At 33.4% G+C, this 22,867-nt stretch overlaps 1 protein-coding gene across 1 annotated transcript in view; it reads left to right on the forward strand.

Moving 5' to 3' along the window:
- Positions 1 to 22,867, forward strand: part of LOC141346824 (uncharacterized) — a 40,154-nt gene that overhangs the window by 15,816 nt on the left and 1,471 nt on the right. The window contains exons 14-33 of the mRNA XM_073851784.1: positions 1,735 to 1,803; positions 2,198 to 2,266; positions 2,345 to 2,413; positions 2,532 to 2,600; positions 5,665 to 5,736; positions 5,839 to 5,907; positions 8,548 to 8,619; positions 8,700 to 8,768; positions 11,350 to 11,418; positions 11,501 to 11,569; positions 11,680 to 11,748; positions 11,848 to 11,916; positions 13,316 to 13,384; positions 14,868 to 14,936; positions 15,021 to 15,101; positions 15,345 to 15,380; positions 15,494 to 15,530; positions 17,999 to 18,556; positions 20,069 to 20,319; positions 20,415 to 20,613. Coding sequence (XP_073707885.1) covers positions 1,735 to 1,803; positions 2,198 to 2,266; positions 2,345 to 2,413; positions 2,532 to 2,600; positions 5,665 to 5,736; positions 5,839 to 5,907; positions 8,548 to 8,619; positions 8,700 to 8,768; positions 11,350 to 11,418; positions 11,501 to 11,569; positions 11,680 to 11,748; positions 11,848 to 11,916; positions 13,316 to 13,384; positions 14,868 to 14,936; positions 15,021 to 15,101; positions 15,345 to 15,380; positions 15,494 to 15,530; positions 17,999 to 18,556; positions 20,069 to 20,319; positions 20,415 to 20,613 — 2,134 coding nt within the window. The remainder of the gene's footprint in view (positions 1 to 1,734; positions 1,804 to 2,197; positions 2,267 to 2,344; positions 2,414 to 2,531; positions 2,601 to 5,664; positions 5,737 to 5,838; positions 5,908 to 8,547; positions 8,620 to 8,699; positions 8,769 to 11,349; positions 11,419 to 11,500; positions 11,570 to 11,679; positions 11,749 to 11,847; positions 11,917 to 13,315; positions 13,385 to 14,867; positions 14,937 to 15,020; positions 15,102 to 15,344; positions 15,381 to 15,493; positions 15,531 to 17,998; positions 18,557 to 20,068; positions 20,320 to 20,414; positions 20,614 to 22,867) is intronic.

The following is a 22,867-nucleotide window of genomic DNA, read 5'->3' on the forward strand; positions in this document are numbered from 1 at the left end:
TTTACATCAGAGAACCTTTGAAATGTCTGAACTTTGTGACCTCTGACCTCAATTAATGTTCTGAGTGTTCCAGCATTCTTTCATCCGTGTTTTTTTTTCTTTTTAAATAATGGAACATAATCAATCTGTCTGTTGTTTGACGCAGGGTGTGTCAGATATATCTTTACATTTGGCAGACGCTTTTATCCAAAGCAACTTAAAGTGCTTTTAGAGGTTCCTGGGAATGAATGTTCAGATGTTTTTGACTCAGGGCAGAATCAGCCATTTTAAATTTTAAAAATTAATTTAAAAAATAAATAAGTAATTTTAAAGTTTTTTCAACCATTTTTAACAACCAGAACAACTGGCAAATATTCAGATACTGTCATAAATTGTAAAACACAAATCTGTTAATCTCTTTGTGCATATTTTATGCTAAAAGTAGTAGGAGTAGTTCACTTCCAGAACAAAAATGTACAGATAATGTACTCACCCGGTTGTCAATCCTTTCTTTCATCAGTTGTAAAGAAGTAGTTTTTTTCCTGAAAACATCTCAGGAATTTTCTTCATATAGTGGACTTCAGTGGTGCATGTAAGTTTGAACTTCCAAAATGTAATTTAAATGCAGCTTCAAAGGGCTCTAAACAAAGCCCTTCAAAGGGCTCTTGAGGGAAAAGGGTCTTATCTAGTGAAACGATTGGTCATTTCTACAAAAAAAAAAAAAAACTCTGTTATCTCTGTATCTGTCAGTACAGTTAGGGTATGTCAAAAACTCCCATCTCATTTTCTTCTCCAACTTTAAATTCGTCCTGCATTGCTGCAGGTAAAACAGTGATGTAGGCAATTTTAAAGTTGGAGAAGAAAATGAGATGGGAGTTTATCAACATACCCTAACTGTCTTGACCCAGATTACACAGACAAATGTGCATGGCAGAGCTAGACAAGACAAGCATTTGAGGATAAAATGTTTTTTTTTTTTTTTTAAGTATTTAATTTTAAATTCCAGAAAATGACAGATTCGCTAGATAAGCCTCTTATTTCTGAGCTGGGATCATTTAGAGCCCTTTGAAGCTGCATTAAAAACCGCTTTTGGACGTTCAAATTCTCGAGCACCATAGAAGTCCACTATATGGAGATGAAAAACATAATTTCTTTACGACTGAAGAAAGAAAAGGATGACAATGGGGGGTGAGCACATTATTTGTCATATTTTACTGTGGAAGTGCTCTTTTAATGGTTCTAAAATAGGCTTAATTTTCTCTCAAATATTGTTTTTACAGTATCACTCTTTATATTAGGTGGCCTAAACTATTATGTACTTTAAAAAAATAAGTACAATGTAGTTAATGTGATCATATTGCATAAAACACTTTTGCTTTTATTAAGGTGGGATATGGGTAAGGTTAGGGACAGGTTTGGTGGTATTGGCAGGTTTAAGGGTGGGTTAGTGTGTAAGGGAGGGGTTAACAGTGGTAATTACAGAAATTAATTACAAATTTAATTTTTTTTTTTTTTAAATGTGCAGTGTAAAAACATGTACACAATAAGTACATTGTACCAAATGATTAATTTAAATGTACGTACATAGTAGTTAAGGCCACCTAATGTAAAGTGGGACTGTTTTTTCTTTTGATTTTAGGGTGAATTTGTGACCTGTAGATTTTTGTGACATTCAACAGGATAAACAAAAAAAAAAATGAAAATGGGATAGCAATGCATGGTATAAATCTCAAGGTTTAAATTTGACTTTTACAGGGAGAGAGGGGACTGGAGGGACCAAAAGGACCCAGAGGACCGATGGGTCCTGGCATTAGAGGAGACAAGGTAAAACATTCAAATCAATTAAATGTAATTTGATTTTTAAGTGCACTATTTCTTTAATCACTTACTTGTCTTGTTTAAGTAGGTTGATTGCTGCTCTTTACTTTCTGTCTTACTTTCTCTTTACTTTTTTAAAAACTTTTTTAGAAGAATGAATTAAATATTTGCATAATTTGCATTATTAAACCCTTCTCTGTGAGTTTTTGAAGTATCATGTCACAGCATGTAGTGCAATCAGTATTAGCCTGTGGCCAAAACATACATGAATATCAATGTTGTATCTATTACAACTGCCAAATTACATTAATGACTAGATTGTACATGAGCCAACAGTTTTGCTTATGGTTGATTCTGAGGTGTGCAATTGCTTTAACATATTTGTGTTCATTCTCTTAAGGGTGATGTTGGTCCTCCTGGTCTTCAAGGACCAGTGGGGCTTCCTGGAGCAGGGATCCAAGGAGAGAAGGTACTGACAAACTTATGATGTGAGCATGACATAAAAACGTACTGTGCGTCCATGCATTGTTGGTTGTGCTTGCTTTAGGGTGTGGAAGGGCCACGTGGACCCCCGGGAAGCAGAGGTCCATCGGGTGAGGGCTACCCTGGACCAAAGGCAAGAGTTTCGCATTATGCTATAAACACTGTCAGAACTGTCAGAATACTAAGCGGGTTGGATAAACTTTATCTGATGACTTATGAAATCATGTATGTTTACAAATGTGCTCTTGAAGGGTGATCAAGGTTTACCAGGTGAGACTGGTGCACCAGGAGAGAGAGGAGCAGGTGAACCGGGAGCTAAAGTAAGTCTTCTTCACTATACTCTTAATAAGTCAACATAAAATCAACATAAAAGGGAATTCACCCTACTTAGTCTGACTCCTGTGCCCGATTCATCAGTGCACTTTCCTTCAGAAAAAAGTTTGGTAACACTTTCTATGAAGCCTGTATTTATAATACATTATTCTTATGGCATTATAATGAATGCATAATGCATTATAAAGTGTTTTAATATGTTATATAATTTAATTAATAATCATAATACTTAAATATTATAAGTGGTCTTTGTCTGCTTTAAGTAAAGTAACATAAGTAAAATGGAAAGATATGAAACTTATAATACGTAATGTCTATAATGCATTATAACTTAAGTGGATGCAACGTGTTCATGCGTGTTCAACGTGGATGCAATTGTGTGTTATAAATCATCATACTCTTAAAAGTTATAACTACAAATAAGTAAATATTATAATACATTAAATCTGTCCTCATAAATACTCACGAGATGATATAACATATTATAAGTTTTTTTTTTTTTTATTATGTATTATGCATTCATTATAATGCCTTAAGAATACAGGCTTCATAGAAAGTGTTACCAAAAGTTTTACTTTTATTAAAATGGAATGTTTTATGATTTAATCATCAAGCCCCATTGTACATTTTTTTCTTTACATATTAATTGAAATATGAAATATAAGATATAATAAGTAAGTTAAATGGATTGCAAACTATGGAAGCCCATTTCCGCCAGGTCAGAAAAAAATCCATGCCTTAAAAAGTCAAAATTATGACATAAGTCATAATTACAAGATAAAAACTCAAAATTGTGATTTACTAAATCGAAATTATGACTTTAAAAGTCATATTTATGAGATACAAAGTCGAAATTATGACTTAAAAAGTCGATATTATGAGATAAGTCAAAATTATGACTTACCTAAATCATAATTACGAGATAAGTCAAAATGATGCCTTAAGTCGAAACTGTGACTTAAAAAGTCGAAATTATGACAAAAGTCAAAATTATGATTTAAAAAGTTGAAATTATGACACAAAGTCAATATTATGAGATAATAAGTCAAAATTCTGACTTAAATCATAATTACAAGATAAAAGTCGAAATTATGACTTAAAAAGTTGAAACTGACTTAAAAAGTCGAAATTATGACTTAAAAAGTCGAAATTATGACAAAGTCGAAATTATGACTTAAAAAGTCGAAATTATCACACAAAAAGTCAATATTATAAGATAAGTCAAAATTATGACTTAAATCATAATTACGAGATAAAAGTCGAAATTATGACTTGAAAAGTTGAAACTGACTTAAAAAGTCGAAATTATGACTTAAAAAGTCAATTATGACAAAGTCGAAATTATGACTTAAAAAGTCGAAATTATGACACAAAAAGTCAATATTATGAGATAAGTCAAAATTATGACTTAAATCATAATTACGAGATAAAAGTCGAAATTATGACTTAAAAAGTTGAAACTGACTTAAAAAATCGAAATTATGACAAAGTCGAAATTATGACTTAAAAAGTCGAAATTATGACATAAAAAGTCAAAATTATGACTTAAAAAGTTGAAATTATGACACAAAAAGTCAATATTATGAGATAATAAGTCAAAATTATGACTTAAATCATAATTACGAGATAAAAGTCGAAATTATGACTTAAAAAGTTGAAACTGACTTAAAAAGTCGAAATTATGACTTAAAAAGTCGAAATTATGACAAAGTCGAAATTATGACTTAAGTCGAAATTATGACATAAAAAGTAAAAATTATGACTTAAAAAGTTGAAATGATGACACAAAAAGTCAATATTATGAGATAATAAGTCAAAATTATGACTTAAATCGTAATTACGAGATAAAAGTCAAAATTATGACTTAAAGTCGAAATTATGACTTAAAAAGTCGAAATTATGAGTTTACAAGTCGAAACTGATTTAATAACTTTATAAACACATTGGTCAAATGATAGTGTTCTAATTGTAAATGGGACATTCCAGAACGAATTAACTTGTCTTAAAACAGTTTGGAGGACAGTACACACCTTATTAATAAATTATATAGCATTTACAGACAAGCAGAATATATCCCAAAATAAATGCAATGCGTTGAGTTGCACGATAAGCGTTTTCTATTGGAGGAAAAGTGCTTTCATTCAGTGTGTGGCTTTTAATAATCTGAATATTTAGATGTGTTTGTGTATATTCTGTGATAGATTCTGCTTGTCTGGTATGATTTATTAATAAGGTACTGAACTTGGTCTTCCAAACTGTTTTAAGCCAAGTTCTGGAATGTCCCATTTATTAATAGACCACTTCTGTGACCAATGTGTTTAAGTCATAATTTCAACTCTTTATCTCATAATTATGACTTAAGTATGTCATAATTTTGACTTTTTTAAGCATGGATTTTTTTTCTTACCTGACGGAAACAACAGGCTTCCATAGCAAACAGCAGTTCATGTTGACATTATATTTTAAGTAGAACTAAAGCATTTTTGTTAATTAAATTAAAGCTGAAATAAAATAAAATAAATATTAGATAAAAAATAATAATTTTAAGTTGAACTAAACTACTAACTGAACAAAATCTAAAACTGAATTAAAAACAAATTACACCTAAATGGCGATATGAAAAATAAAAACAGAAAATACAAAAGATAAACGCTTATTCAACATATGAACAACTATAAATAATGATGATTAAAATAACTAGTACATATGTAAGATCATTACATGAATAAGCTTCTTGATTACAGTAGTTTTGCTGGTTAAAATAGTTAAGCATCTCAGTGAATACACCAGGACAGAGCAACATATGGTTGTTAATTTAGTTGTTGGAACATGGCTTTTTGCTGGTCTACCAACTTGAGCAAAATGATCTACTAGGTTGAAAACTAGAAACATCAGCTGTTAACCCAGCTGAACATCCTTCTTTATCAGATTGAACACCTTGTACTGGACATCATTATAAATGTCAAGCTTTGAAGAAGCTAGACACTGTATAAAACGAGCATCACTGTTTTTCATAATTTGAATGATTAAGATTTGGATTATTCTGTGTAGGGGGAACCTGGTTCTCCGGGGTTTTCAGGATTACCAGGTTTACCAGGAGAGGATGGAGCTCCAGGACAGAAGGTACTAGTCACATATGAATCTCTTGAATCATTATAGTCATTTTAGTTAGCATCACCACTCAGAAAAGGCCACGTACATTTATCATCACTGTGTGTATTTCAGGGAGAACCAGGAGCTCCTGGATTGAGGGGTGCTGACGGAGCAGCAGGAGTGGGCATCCAGGGTGAAAAAGTATCTCTTTCACTTTTCTCACGTTTTCTCACCTTTAACTTTCTAAAATCATCTTAAAGACCCATCAAATTGAAAACTGAAGTTTTGAGGGTGAGAATTACATATACAGTGCGTGCATAATTATTAGAAATATTAGGTTGATATCAGTGTTGTTTTTGACAACCATCTTAGATTTAGTCTTAGTCTTTTGGACTACAATGCTTCTTAGTTTTAGTCAAATTTTAGTCACTTCTATATGTGATAGTTTTAGTCCAATTTTAGTCGACGAAAAGTCAAAAAGGTTCTAGTCTAGTTTTAGTCAAAAAAAGGGAAAAAAGTAGTCTTTTAACAAATTAATGTAGGTCAGTAAGTATTTTGCTGTTGGGTAGTGTCACTTATAAGTTCTGAAAATAGCAGATCTATAGTTCAACACAATGTGAGCTTCCGGATCGACTATTTTCACCAATAATTACAATAATGAAGGAATGTTTTAGAACATAAAAGACAAACAAGGATGGAATGCTAAAACGGCTTGCCATACTAGTATAGCAAAGAGTATTTAATGCTAAAACGGCTTGCCATAGCGTCAGATACTTTTTAAGTTTTAATTGGCATGCACAATAAGCGGAAATGTCATGCATTTTAAACGTCTGACAGACCACCCACTAACATTTTCGTCTATTCACATCTCGTCAACGAAAACTCACACACGTCTCGTCATGTTTTAGTCATCAACGAGCCATTTTTATCTCGTCATCGTTTCGTTATCGTCATGAAAAAAGTGGCGTCAACGAAATGATTTCGTCATCGTCATCGTTGACGAAAACAACACTGGTTGATATTCTGGTCATACTGGCATTTTACCAGTTTCAAACCACATCAATTTTAATAACTACTATTAATTTTGTATTTAATCATTTATAAGTGATTATATAATTGTCCATGAAGGCTGCAGGTGAAAAATTCTGTATATTCAGGCATGCATAATTATTAAGCATGTTTCTTTTACGGATAAAATGAGCTAAAAAAAGAGATTTAACACAGACTAAAAGTAAAAAATTATTAAATGCCCATGAGAAATATTCAAAACTAATGCAATACAGAAATTGCAAAGTTAAGGCATGACCATTTGCTTTGCTTTATAGACAGATAAGTTGAGAGTGACATTTGAAAGACCAGCATCACATCCTCTTGTACCACTCTTTCAAGAATTATCTTCCTGAATCTGCCAGTAAGTTTGGGAGTTCATTTTTTGTCTATTTCCTATCCTGAAAATCTGTCTTGAAGAGATGGACTAAAAATGAACTTAAAACTGACTGCTTATTTGTCAATAAAGCCTATAAAAACATGTATTTCACAACACTCCAGCATGTTATTCATATTAAGTGAGGGGAATTTTCTTTAGTTTTTTTTATCCAAGGAAACTCTGAGAACCTGACACATGCTCTTCTGCTCTTCTGGAGACTCCAGGTAGGTTGCAGTTCTGGAAAATGGTGGCACTGGAGACTGAATGGTTCCTGATGGTTACACACTTAATTCTTCACCTTAATTCTTAATTATTTTGCAGTTAACGTGCGTCTTTTATTCTTTTATTCTCCACCTGTTTTTTTACTGACCAAATGAGCCTTAACTTGGTATTGCATTAGTATTGCATCCTTCTCATGGGCATTTAATAAAATCATCTTAAAGACCTATCAAATTGAAAACTAAAGTTTTGAGGGTGAGAATTACGTATGCAGTGCGTGCATAATTATTAGAAATATTAGGTTGATATTCTGGTCATATTGGCATTTTACCAATTCCTAACCACATCAAGATTAATAACTACTATTCATTTTGTATTTAATCATTTATAAGTGATATATAATTGTCCATGAAGGCTGGAAGTAATCAATTCCTTATATTCAGGTGTGCATAATTATTAGGCATATTTTCTTTTACAGATAAAATGAGCTGAAAAAGAGATTTAACACAGAAAAATATGAAATGCCCATGAGAAATATTCAAAACTAATGCAATGCAGAAATTGCAGAGTTAGGGCATGACCATTTGCTTTACAGACAGGCTTTATAGACAGATAAGTTGAGAGTGACATTTGAAAGACCAGCATCACATCCTCTTGAATCTGGCAGTAAGTTTTGGGAGTTCATTTTTAGTCTATTTCCTATCCTGAAAAGTCTGTCTTGCAGAAATGGACTAAAAATGAACTCCCAAAACGCATTTCGCTGTCCAATGGTCATGCCTTAACTTTGCAAATTCTAGTATTGCATCATTGTCATGGGCATTGAATAATTATTTGATGTGAGTTAAATCTTCAGTCGGAGTTAAATCTCTTTTTTGACCCAGTTTATCTGTAAAAGAAAATGTGCCTAATAATTATGCACATCTGAATATAAGGAGTTTTTCACTTCCAACCTTCATTAACAATTACATATCATTTATAAATTATTAAATACAAAACTAGTAGTTATTAAAATTGATGTGGTTTGAAATTGGTAAAATGTGTTCTGAAAGAAAATATGAGCAGAATATTAACATGCCTAATAATTATGCACACACTGTATGTCAATCTTCTAACTTCCTATTTCAGTGGGGTCTTTAACTGTGAACACCAAGTTGATGCTTATTGATATAGTGTCTTGTTAATGTGACGTTATTTAGGGTGATCAGGGTCAGCGGGGAATTCGTGGGTTAGCAGGCCCACCGGGAATAGCTGGACCCTCAGGGTCAAAGGTGAGTGCCTAGTGAAATAATTTGTCTTTTGTAACACATTATATAAAATGTCCTTCTGTTCTTGATTTATCTCCTTGTAGGGAGAGCCTGGAATCCCTGGGAGACTGGGATTACCTGGACTACCGGGACGTGCTATAACAGGACCAAAAGTAAAAGCTTTTCTATTGCAATCTGGAAATAAACCAAGTTTTTGGTATTTGTAATATATGGGTCATTCCTGGGATTTGGGATTATAATATTTAAATATTTCATTCCCCTGAAGTAGAGACCTGCAATCCCGCGAGAGTTCTGCGGACTCCCGCAAAATATAAAATATCCAAAAACATAATTGTTATTCACCTATTGCACAAAAGCAGCAAGAACAACCTAAATTTGATTAGTAAGCGTGAGAATAGGCAGCTTGTTTGCAGCGTGAGGAATGTAGCCATCTGCTGATTTCTGGAACGCATCGCCAATCAGTGCTGTTCAAGTTAAAAGCCACTCACTGCTCAAAAGTTTTGCACAGTGCTGAATATTGCGTGCTTACGAATTACAACACACAAAGTGTAGACACTTATGAAAGGTTAATCGTGCATAATATCAATTGTGTTAAAAGAGCTTTATGAGATTGCGTATGTACTGAGATGTCAGCTTTAAAGGAGCTTTGTTTGTTTGCATTCTGCCGTGGATGCACGCAGTAGCTCATGTTTGCTTTTTTGTTAAGAATAACAGTGGTTTGTGAATGTTGATGCTTAGCCTAAATAACAAATATTTTATCCAGAGCATTTATGCTGGGGTCTAGTGGAACTTAGTGATGTTACAGAACTGTTTCATGTAAATTCAACCGATGTACTGAATAAATCTATATAGGTTAATTTTATGCGGGCTTTTGCGGGCGGGAGCGGGACAAAACATGAATGTCGCGGGCGGGAGCGGGACGAGATAACATATATTTCCGCGGGAGCGGGACTGAAAAATCCGTCCCGCGCAGGTCTCTATCCCAAAGTTTCTGAAGTGCTGGTTCACCAAAATGAATTGTTCAAAGATTTTCACAATACATTGGTATGAATATTATAATGAATAAAAATAATTATTGCGTTTTAATATAAAATAATGTTTTATATCTACAGGTCCTTTTCAAAAAATTAGCATATTGTGATAAAGTTCATTATTTTCTGTAATGTACTGATAAACATTAGACTTTCATATATTTTAGATTCATTACACACATTTGAAAGTAGTTCTAGCCTTTTATTGTTTTATTATTGATGATTTTGGCATACAGCTCATGAAAACCCAAAATTCCTATCTCAAAAAATTAGCATATTTCATCCGACCAATAAAAGAAAAGTGTTTTTAATACAAAAAAAAGTCAACCTTCAAATAATTATGTTCAGTTATGCACTCAATACTTGGTCGGGAATCCTTTTGCAGAAATGACTGCTTCAATGCGGCGTGGCATGGAGGCAATCAGCCTGTGGCACTGCTGAGGTGTTATGGAGGCCCAGGATGCTTCGATAGCGGCCTTAAGCTCATCCAGAGTGTTGGGTCTTGCGTCTCTCAACTTTCTCTTCACAATATCCCACAGATTCTCTATGGGGTTCAGGTCAGGAGAGCTGGCAGGCCAATTGAGCACAGTAATACCATGGTCAGTAAACCATTTACCAGTGGTTTTGGCACTGTGAGCAGGTGCCAGGTCGTGCTGAAAAATGAAATCTTCATTTCCATAAAGCTTTTTAGCAGATGGAAGCATGAAGTGCTCCAAAATCTCCTGATAGCTAGCTGCATTGACCCTGCCCTTTATCACAATATGCTAATTTTTTGAAAAGGACCTGTATCTTAAACCAAGCATTTTGTCATGTCCCTGAGGCACTTCACTCAGTTTGTACTCAGAAAATTATTAAACTGCAAAAAATGCTTTTCTTACTCAGATTTTTGTCTTGTTTCCAGCCAAAAGATCTGCAAATTGTCAAATATGCAAGGATTTTCTAGACACGTGAAACATATTTTCTTGTTTTCAGAAAAAAACAAGTCAAAATTAAGTTAGAAAAAGCAAAATAATCAAATTTTAAACAGAAAACAAGATTATTTTCTTACCCCATTGGCAGATTATTTTGCTTGTTTCAGGCAAAAACACACTTAATTTTGACTTGTTTTTATCATTTTTACTCTTCAAGAAAATCCTTCTTGATTTATGAATTTTTCGATATTTTGGCTGGAAACAAGACAAAAAATATAAGAAATGCATTTTTTGCAGTGTAACAAAATGTACGTAGTGTCTGTGAGTTTTGGCAATAATGTAAGTGTTTATTTGGAAAGAATATTTTTCTAAAAAAAAATGCAAGTTATTTTATAAAAACAGACTTTAAAGACTTTAAAAACCTTGTCAAACTAACCATTTTACGCCCATAATAATTTAGACTCTGCTCATATGTGACATAATTTCCAAGAAATGACATCATTCAGGTCTCTTTAATAGTGGTGTAGAAAATGTTTAGTATTATCATACTTTTTATTCATATTTTTGAGGCATATTATTTAGGGAGGGTACTGTTAAGTCTGAAAAAAAAAAAGAACATAATAAAAGGTCGTTAATGTCTGAGGTGGGAAAATATGATTTATTTTGGAGGTTTGATATGTGCATAAAAATGATGTGGGGTATTTAGAAAATGAATCATATGCAACCCAAAAAAATGTAATTGCACAGTATGTTTGTAGTTTCAGTAAAATCATTGTAATGTCTCCTTATAGGGAGACTTAGGCCCGCCAGGTCTATCTGGTCCGGTAGGAGAGACGGGATATGGACTTCCTGGACCTAAGGTTCATTTAATTCTTGATTATTAAATACTAATCTCTCAGTCTTGACTAAACATCAGTGGATTGCTCACACTTTGTTTCTCAGGGTGATCGTGGTGAGCCAGGTCCTCCTGGTCAAAGTGGACCAAAAGGGCACGGCTATCCTGGTCCCTCAGTGAGTAAAAAACATTGACAGGCTTTTATTAAAATACATTAAATGATCATTCTGTAATGATGCTTTCACCGTCATATTTTGTTATTGCTGTGTGTGTTGTTTGTTTACAGGGTTATCCTGGTCTTCCTGGTCTTCCAGGAGAACCTGGTCCAGAGGGCATAGGAATACCTGGACCAAAGGTAGGATGGTTTTTATGTGTCACCTAAAGCAGATAATCGATATATGATTATGATCAAATGGGCTGAAAACACAGGTATTTCATCATGACTTTGTCTCAGGGTGATATTGGCTTCAGAGGTTTACCGGGCCCAGCTGGACCTCCAGGGGAGGGACTACAAGGACCGCCGGTACGTCATCAAACGCAAACAGACTTCATTCAAACTTCTTTTTCAAACATTCTGACATTAGATCTGCTCCCATTGTACTGTAAGGTTTAATACTGAGATGGGTAAGATGGAATATAATAAAAGTAAATAAGATTTGAAGAGTTCAGATGCAAAAGTCACTAAATCCATCTGACGTTTTTCTTTAAAATATGCATTTTTATCAGACTTTCTACCTAAGTACTAGTAATTCTGATTGGGCTGAGGCTGGGATTTTAGCAAGTTTGAAGTAAAAGTATTTGATGGACGTATACTATGTGTCAAGAGCATTCACTCAGTATCATTATATCACCACCGAGGTGGTTTTTAGAGGGTTTTGCGTTTACATTTATACATTTAGCAGATGCTTTTATCCAAAGCAACTTACAGAAGCAATCAAAAACAACAACAAAAAATTTTAAAATAACATGCAAGTGCTATGACAAGTCTCATTTAGCCTAATGCAGTACACATATCAAGTTTTTTTTTTTAATTATATACAAAATAGATCGAATTTTTAAAAAAAAATGCAAGCTAGTGTTAGAGGCCTAAAAATAGATGGATAGAACACAAGAACAGAGAAGCTAGTGTTAGTTTGTTTGTTTTTTAAGAAAGCAACCAGTAAGTAAATTATTAGAGATGGAAAATAACAAGAATAGAGGGTGCTCTTCATATGCAATTAAATAAATAGCATCTTGTGCAGTAGCATACAAAAAAAATACAATTTTAATAAAATTCTTACAGTTGTATAGTAAAAAAGTTATTTTGAACTGTCTATTTATTAGACAAACTTGAGGTAAAATGTACCATTGTTTGCAATAATCAAAAATGTTTCTCGAGCTGCAAATCATGTGATACTGATGCTGAAAATTCAGCTTTGCATCACAGAAATAAATTATATTTTACAATATATTACAATAGGAAACACTTATTTTAAATTGTAATAATATTTCACAATGTTAATGTTTTTACTGTATTTTTGATCAAATGAATGAAGCCTTGTTGAGCCGAAAAGATGTGGCTATTTGTTCCCACAATTAATTTTCTGTCTGTGATCCCTGTAAGACGTTCTAAAGTGCGTTTTGTCTCCCTGAATGAACTTCCCATGGAATGCATGCTGTTCCTCAAAGGCTTCATCAATTAACCCATCATCTTAACACTACATTTATCATAGTACTGTAGCCGTGATCGTATATTAACCCTGAAATACACACACGCACCTGTTCCAAATCTTTTAGATATGTCCAACAAATCCGGATAATGTCATCCAGTAACCTAAACGTCATTCCAGATGTTCCAGTGCTGCTTTTATCTCCGCACCAATAAATCTGAAAGTGTTTTCCCTCTTTGTTTTGTATGAATAATCTGTCTCCTAATGAACCAGGGCAACATGGGAAGACCAGGACCTCCTGGACCAACTGGGCCACCAGGAGAAGGCATACAGGGTTCAAAGGTGACACACTGGCATACACAAATGGACCCTGGACCACAAAGTGATGAACCCGGTCATAATTGATGAATAAATAAGCTTTCCATTGATGTATGGTTTGTTAGAATAGGTCAATATTTGGCCAAAATACAACTATTTGAAAATCTGAAATCAAAATATTGAGAAAATCATCTTTAAAGTTGTCCAAATGAAGTTCTTAGCAATGCATATTACTAATTAAAAATTAAGTTTCAATATATTTATGGCAGCAAATTTACATAATATCTTCATGGAACATGATCTATACTTAATATCTTAAAATGCTCTTTTTTCGTGCACCTATCAAGTTTGAGATTTTGGGCTTTTAGTTTTTTCATAACGTGATTTTCTGACTACTGGAAAGAAATTTGTGTCAATAGATTTAAATTACAATGCATATTTTTAAAGGCCGTTTTCTCAAAATGAGTTTTTTTCTCTTACACACCAAACTTTACATTTTTATTCTTGTCTATATTCTGAAGGTTTTTACAGAGGGATTTGTTCATATATGTGACCCTGGACCACAAAACCAGTCTTAAGTCGCTGGGGTATATTTGTAGCAATAGCCAAAAATACATTGCAAGGGTCAAAATTTTAGATTTTTCTTGTATGCCAAAAATCAGTAAATTAAGTAAAGATCATGTTCCATGAAGATTTTTGTAAAATTCTTACTGTAAATATATCAAAATGTAATTTTTGATTAGTAATGTGCATTGTTAAGAACCTAATTTGGACAACTTTAAAGGTGATTTTCTCAGTATTTAGATTTTTTTGCATCCTCAGATTCCTGATTTTCAAATAAATGTATCTCGGCCAAATATTGTCCTATCCTAACAAACCATATATCAATAGAAAGCTTATTTATTGAGCTTTCATATGATGTATACATCTTAGTTTTGTAAAATTTAACCTTATGACTGGTTTTGTGGTCCAGGGTCACATATAATATGCTTGATTTTATACAACATTTTATTCCCCCCAAAAAATGGTAAAAAACATAATGTTTCCTGGCTGTTCTAAGTTTTTTCTGAATTATGGAGTGACGAAATGAGATATACAAAATTCCCTCTTTAAAAACTTTTGACTCTAATATGTCAAAAAAATGTTGAAACTGACTTCATCCAGTGTTTAGATTTTTGTACTATAAATAGATGCAAATTAGTGCATATTTCATTAAATAATAGCTCATTTGCATATTTAAACCTAACATTTCAGAAAACTTGTAGCACAAAAAATGTTTACAATAATCAACTTGGTAAGTAAGGTGATAACTATTTTTTTTTAAACCCTATTCACCTGCAGTGTCTCGCCTTAATGATTTTTGGCATAAACGAAAAATCAGTTATTTTGACAAACATACCTGTGCTACTTAAGACTGTTTTTGTTTTCCAGGGTCACAGTTTATAAAGATTTGAACAAGTATAGATGTGTTTTCAAACCTAACAGCAGCTCTCATACACTATTGCAGGGTGATCAGGGCTCACAGGGTGTGAGTGGACCAAGAGGACCTCCTGGAGAAGGAATGCCCGGGTCAAAGGTTTCATGTTTTGGTATATATTCTGTGTTGTGTTGTTTAGTATTCGTACATTTTATTAATATGAAGCCCGTTTGTGTTTTTCAGGGGGATCGTGGTGCTCAGGGTGAGAGGGGGATAAAAGGGGTTAAAGGTGATATGGGAGATCCTGGCATTCCTGGACAAGCAGTTAGTAAATTAACCTCAACATTAAGAGAGTTACTACCAGTGTGAAGCATTTCAAATCAGTCATAATGTGTATGAGTTTCTGTTTCATAGAGAATGAAACGCACATCCCAAAAAATGCATACAAATGCTCATGTTTGTAACATTGTAACATTTAAGAACAATGGGAATTCTTAGAATAGCTTCTAAGAGCAACTTTGTATATTTTGAGATGTATTATAACGCTCTAACTCACTTTTTTTGCAGGGTAGACAAGGAATCAAAGGAGAATCTGGACTAACGGTGTGTCTTTTACGTCTTTCACGTTATATTACAACATTCAAACCATTATATGCATTTTATGGATGCATTTCATATGCATTTCAGCGACTCCGATATGATGTTTGTTTTTTTAGAGGGAAGTCATCATCAGAATGATCAGGGAGATTTGTGGTATGTGTATCCCACATTACATTTGAACATAATTTGCTTTATATACTGTTCAAAATGTTAGGGTTGGTGAGATTTTTAAAAAGATTTCTTTTTTAATTAAAGACTCTCTTGCTCATCAAGGCTGCATTTATTTGATTAAAAATATAGGAAAAACTGTAATATTTTTAAATAGTTTTACCATTTAACATGTTTCTATTGTAATACTTTTTTAAAATATCATTTATCTCTATTATGCAATGCTGAATTTTCAGCTCACTTAGGATGCATTTATTTGATCAAAGATACAGTAAGAACAGTAAAATTCTGAAATATTATTACAGTGTAAACTAACCGCATTCTGTATAAATATATTTGTAAAATGTTTTCCTTTTTATAATGCAATGCAGAATTTTCAGCATCATTACTCCAGGCTTGTGTCACATGATCCCTTCAGAAATCATTCTAATATGATAATTTGCTCAAAAAACATTTCTGATTATTTTTAATGTTGAGAACAGTTGAGCTGCTTAATATTTTTGTGGAAATTTTAATACTCTTTTAGCAATCTTTGTTGCATTATGTGCCAATGGTGACCATTCAACAATGGGGAAACAGCGCTTTTCAACTTTTTCTCCAAAGTTTACATGCCTGTAAGCATTATTAAAGATATTTGAATGTTTTTTTTTAGATACTGGGTCTTAACAAATTTTTAAGCTTTAAAATTTTTAGCATCTTTATTTTTAATCCCCTATGCGATTCGTTTCCAGAGATATTGGAACTTCAATATGTCTCCAGGAGTAAATCGTTAAAGTGTACACATTTTCAGTGGTCAAAAACCAAATGTGGGTCAATTTGTAAAAATATGATACTACTTTTATTTTAAAGAGAAATGTCTGAAGAACAAATTATGTTTTCTTTCTGTCAAGACAACCACATTGAACATACCTGTCTGAGTGTCATCAATATTATTTTTCACGTTTATATAACTCAAGAAGTATTAAAGATATCACAATATGATTTTAGATTCTAGTTCTTCATAAACTTTTTCTTTTTGAATCTTAATTTTTAAGGCCCTACATCGTTCAGTCCCAGAGATATGGGGATCTCAATGAAGCTTTTGACCACTGAAAATGTGTACATGTTACTCCTGGAGCCATGTTTAAATTTCAAGGGCATTAAAAATGAAGAAGCTAAAAGGAAAGTTTGTTAACTCAATATCTAAAAGGGCATTAAGATATCTTCAATACTACTTGAGTTACAGGCATGCAAACATTGGAAAAAAACTTGAAAAGTGCTGTTTCCACATTTGTGAATGGTCACCATTAGGACAGAATGCAAAAAAGATATCTAATTTTCAACATATTTTTCTAATAGAACTACCAATCTCTGTGTAAAAATAAGATGCTGCCGTCATTTTTACCCCCTGTAAGCTGACTCTGAATCTAAGGTGGAAATTGTCATTTTGACCTCCCTCTAGAAAATAGTGTTTTACTCAGTAAATATTCATCCATGACATTTCATATTTTGGTTTTCATCACTATACATGTCTATCTTTTTTCAGAATAAATATGTGCAAAATCAAAAATTTGAGCCAGGAACCTCTGGTTGAGTTGACACGGAATGACCCAGCATTGATTTGAAATAAAATATTAAATATTAAAATGTCACTTTTAATCAATTTAAGGCGAGACACTGCAGGTGAACGGGGGGAAAAAATCCTAATAGTTATCACTTTACTTACCCAGTTGATTGATTACATTGATAATTGCAAACATTTTTTGTAGTACAAGTTTTCTAAAAATGTTAGGTTTAAATATGCAAACGAGGCATTATTTAATGAAATATGCACTAATTTACATACATTTCTAGTACAAAAATCTAAACACTGGAGGAAGTGAGTTTCAAAATTCTTGTTTAATTTTTTTTTTTTTTTTTTTTGACATAGTCAAATGTTGTTTACAGATGGAATTTTGGGTATCTCATATTGTCACTCCCTAATTCAGAAAAAAAAATTATTTTGAACATTTTTGGGGAAATAAAATGTATAAAATCAAGCAAATTATATATGAACAAATCCCTCTGTAAAAACCTTCCGAATAAAGACAGAAATAAAAATGTAAAGTTTGGTGTAAGTGCTGCTGAAGTGTAGATTTATGGCTCAGTGTAGGAGAAAAAACTCATTTTAAGATGTACTAACAGCCTTTAAATATATGGATTGTAATTAAAATCTACTGACACAAATAGATAAAGTGCTATAAAAGAAACACTTAACAGTGTCTTTTGAGTGTTTTCTTTCCACTAATCTGAAAAAACACTTTATCAAACACCAAAAAGCCCAAAATTTCAAACTTGTGTTTTTGCCTGCAGTATCTCCCCTTAATGCATTATTCCTGAATAAAAGCATTGATTATTTTACAAAAATCGTACTCACCCCAAATGTTTGAACAGTAGTGTATAAATTTTATAACATGTTCTGTAATGTCTTTCAGGCTGTGGAATCACGTGTAGAGAGCCTCCTATGGAGCTGGTGTTTGTGATCGACAGCTCTGAAAGCGTCGGGCCTGAAAACTTTGAGATCATCAAGGACTTTGTGTCCGCTTTAGTCGACAGACTCACCATAGGCCGCAATGCCACCCGAGTCGGACTTGTTTTGTACAGCTTACATTTCCAGCTAGAGTTCAACCTTGCTCGCTACATGACCAAACAAGACATCAAACAAGCCATACGCGGGGTTCACTACATCGGCGAGGGCACGTACACCGGCTCTGCCATCAGCAATACAACTCAGAAAGCATTTTACAGTGCAAGGACTGGGGTGAAGAAGGTTGCCATTGTCATCACAGACGGACAAACGGATGAACGAGAGTCAAAGAAGCTGGAAATGGCTGTCAGGGAGGCGCACGCAGCTAACATTGAGATGTACGCTCTGGGGATTGTTAACATCAATGATCCAAAAAAGCAAGAGTTTCTCCAGGAGCTCAATCTCATTGCATCGGACCCTGACAGTGAGCACATGTTCTACATAGACGACTTCAACACCTTGCCAGGTAACAGACACAGCGAACTTGAGGCTGAATGCCAACCCACATACTTCTACTATATGAAAGTACTTATGTTTGCATGCAATGCATATAGACATATACTACCTGTCAAAAGTTTGGACACACTTCCCCATCAAAGAGAATAACTTTTTATCTTGAGTTATTATTTGATTGCACTGCTAAAAAGTTAAGACATTTTACACAAATACATTAATATGGTAAACATTTGCATTTTGTATGATCATAACTGCACTTCAACATCTAAAGTCTTTGCAGTTATGCCTTAAAATGCCTGAATAATTCAAGTTTTTAGGTACATTAATATTTGATTTTTTACAATTAAATTCAATTCATTATTAAAGTTTCATAAGTTATACACTGCCAGTCAAAAGTTTTTTGGTTGGTAAGATTTGTAATGTTTTTTTAAAAGAAGTCTCTTCTGCTCACAAAGCCTGCATTTATTTAATCCAAAATACAGCAAAAACGGTAATGTTGTAAAATATTTTTACTATTTAAAATACCTGCTTTTCAGAAATTATTCTAATGTGCTGATTTGCTGTTCAATAAACTTTTTCATTTTTATTATCAATGTTTAAAACAATTGAGTACATTTTTTTTTCAGGAATTTTTGATGAATAAAAAGATCCAAAGATCAACATTCATCTGAAATAAAAAAGCTTTTGTAGCATTATACACTATACCTTTCAAAAACTAGGAGTCTCTGTCATTTTATTTATTTTTTATTTTTTTTGTGGGAAAGAAATTATAGACATTAATATTTTTATTTAGCAAGGATGTTATAAATTGATTCAAAGTGATGATAAAGACATTTATAATGTTACAAAAGATTTATCTTTCAGATAAATGCAGTTCTTCTGAACTTACTATTTATCAAAGAAACCTGAAAAAAGTCTACCCAGCTGTTTTCAACCTAATAATATTATTAATAATAATACTTTTTTGAGCAGCAAATCAGAATGATTTCTAAAGGATCATGACTGGAGTAATGATGTTAAAAAGTAAAAAAAAAAAATCAATTTTAAAATATATTCAAATAGAAAGCAGCTATTTAAAAAAGTAAAAATATTTCAAAATTTTACTGTTTTTGCTCTACTTTGGATCCGAAAACACTTTAAAAAAAAAAATAAAACATTAAAAATCTTACTGTCCAAAGGTAGTAACATCTAACAGCGATATGAATGCTTCTGAGCTATATTTCAAGTGTCCCAGAAAAGAGTATGAATACTTGTGTACTTATACAGTGTACTTGTTTCAGTTTTTTAATTTAAATAAGATTGGGAAGTTGTTACAAACCTGCTAGATTGATGTGGGGTGGGGGGCCTTTTTTAAAGCAATTTATCAATCAGGCTGCAACATAAGAAATCATTGGGTGTGAAAACTTTTGCAAGGCTCTAATGAAAGGGTTAATCTGGAATTGATCAGATGTTTACATTTGAGTTTGTAAGGGATTAAGTATCTAATATTGCTTTTCTGTCTTTTTAATTCACTCTTATACAGCTCTAGAGTCCAAACTAGTCAAAAAGCTGTGTGAGGATGAAAACGGAGATCTTATCTTCAGTCGCATTTATGATAACCGTAATGGTAATAATGGCAACCACATCAGTGATAACAGCAGGTACAGTTATGGCACCAATGTAAATAAAGGCCATGAAGAGCACACAGGAACACACTCTGGGACGAACACTGTCACTCAGGAGAGCAGGAGAGGAGACACGTTTGCTCCAACAGCTGGTCCAGACATTAATGTGGTTAGTGCAGTGATGGTCTCAACAGTGACTTTGGTGGCCTCGTTTTTTTGTGCTCAAGTTTGATCTAGTTTTGAGTGTTTCTAATGTTCTCTCAGGAGAGTAAGCGTGTACCTGAGATACCAGACACAAGAAATTCAGAGCAGAGCAGCGGTAGAGGAAATACTCCAACAGTCACTGGGACATCCACACATCGCAGGCCTTCGTCAGGGACAACATCATCATCAACATCAATGACTGTGAACACGTCAACCTCCGTACGATATATACCAGCACCACGGCCACCATTACCTAAAGGTAAAAACATATTGTAACACACTTACTAATAGACGACAAAATACACCGTTCAAAATAGGGATCAGTAAGATTTTGTTTTAACCCCTTAACTGTCACCATCGACCCTGTGGGACTCCCAAGTTTTCTTCACCATTTTACAAATAAATCCTAATCTAATCATGACAAACGTCTCGGGTTACTAATGTAACCTTAGTTCCCTGAGGGAACGAGACGCCGCGTCAGGAACGCTATGGGGAACGCCATTGGCGGGCCGCACTCTGAACTGTGTATAACAACCAATGAAATGACGGGGGTGACGTCACAGGCGCGGTGACGTCACCCCCGTCATTTCATTGGTTGTTATACACAGTTCAGAGTGCGGCCCGCCAATGGCGTTCCCCATAGCGTTCCTGACGCGGCTCGAGTTCCCGGAAGGGAACTACAGTGCCTTGCAAAAGTATTCATACCCCTTAATTTTTTTTCACGTTTTGTTTTGTTGCAGCGTTATGTTAAACTGCTTTAAATTATTTTTTCCCCACATCAATTTACACTCCATACACCATAATAATGACAAAGTAAAAACCAGATTTGCAAATTTTACAAATTTATTAAAAATAAAACACTGAAATAAGTACGTTGCATAAGTATTCATACCCTTAACTCAGTACATAGTTGAAGCACCTTTACAGCTTCAAGTCTTTTTGGGAATGATGTGACAAGCTTTGCACATCTGCATTTGGCAATTATCTGCCATTCTTTGCCTCTTCTTTTCCCGTCTCAAGCTCTTTCAGCTTGGATGGGGGCTGGCAGACATTTTCTAGAGTCCTAGTTGTTCCAATCGTCTTCCATTATGGAGAATGCTTCTGTCAACCTTCAATGCAGCAGATTTTTTTCTGAACTCTTCCCTAGATCATTGCCTTAACGCAAGTCTGTCACTGAGCTCTACAGACAGTTATCTTGACCGCAGGACTTGGTTTTTGCTCTGATATGCATTTTCAGCTGTTAGACCTTTTCTGAGAGGTGTGTGCCTTTCTAAATCATACTCATTCAAATGAATTTGCCACAGTTTAACTCCACTCCAAGTGTAGTAACATCTAGAAGCAATATGAATGCTCCTGAGATAAACTTCAAGTGTCCCAGAAAAGGGTATGAATACTTATGCAACGGGATCTTTTCAGTTTTTTATTTTTAATAAATTTGCACAAACGTTAAAAACCTATTTTTTGCTTTGCCATTATGGAGTAGGGAGTGTAGATTGATGTGGGGAAAAAAGTAATTTAAAGTAGTTTAACATAAGGCAGCAACATAACAAAATGTGAAAAAAATGAAGGGGTATGAATAATTTCGCAAGGCACTGTATATATTGTTGGAAAGGTCTAAGGCTCCTAAATAGATATTTGACATTTTTTTATGTTACAAATAATGTAGGAAAAATACTAGATTAATATATGACAAAAGTGCACCTTAAAAATCTACTTCATAACAGGAGTTCTGACCTTTGTCACAAACATTTTTACTCATTGTCTTTTTTCCCTATTACACTTTAGATATCATAAGAAATTATATATCAGTTGAAAGCCGTTTTAAAATCAGACATTGCATTAACATGGAAGATGTACATCAAAGTCATATTACAAAATGTTTTTGATCATGAATTATAAAAAATAAGTTTCAATTCTTCATTTTCACGTCTCTGTTAAAAATGGGAGTGACAGTTAAGGGTTAAAGGAAGTTAATACATTTATTTAGCAAGGATGCATTAAAGTGATCAAATTGATTTCAAATAAATGCTGTTCTTTTCATTACAACTGTTTTTAACATTAATAATAAATAAAAATGTTTCTTAAGCAGAAAATCAGCATATTAGAATGATTTCTAAAGGATCATGTGACACTGAAGACTGGAGACTGATTTTATCATAGCCTTGATGAGTAGAAGAGACTTTAAACAAACATTAAAAAATCTTACCAACCCAAAACTTTTGAACGTAGCATACAGAAAAACATTCGGTAAGAGATAATACTAGTGTGGAAAGGGGACAAATCCTTTATTTCTTAGTTAATCATTCATTTCTTTGGGGGAAATTAATATATCTGGTGTTTTTTAGATGTGTTTCCCCTCATTTTTGAACATTGATGTGAAAGTGCACTATTCAAACTTAAAATGTTATAATTTATAATTGCTTTGGAATATAGACCTAAGGTTGTACTCTGTCTTCTTTAAAAAAAAATAAAAAATCTGTAGATTACTGCAGAGGTGTTATTTTAAAAATATA

This window comes from Garra rufa, chromosome 12 (genome assembly GCF_049309525.1).
Source record: "Garra rufa chromosome 12, GarRuf1.0, whole genome shotgun sequence".
NCBI lineage: Eukaryota > Metazoa > Chordata > Actinopteri > Cypriniformes > Cyprinidae > Garra > Garra rufa.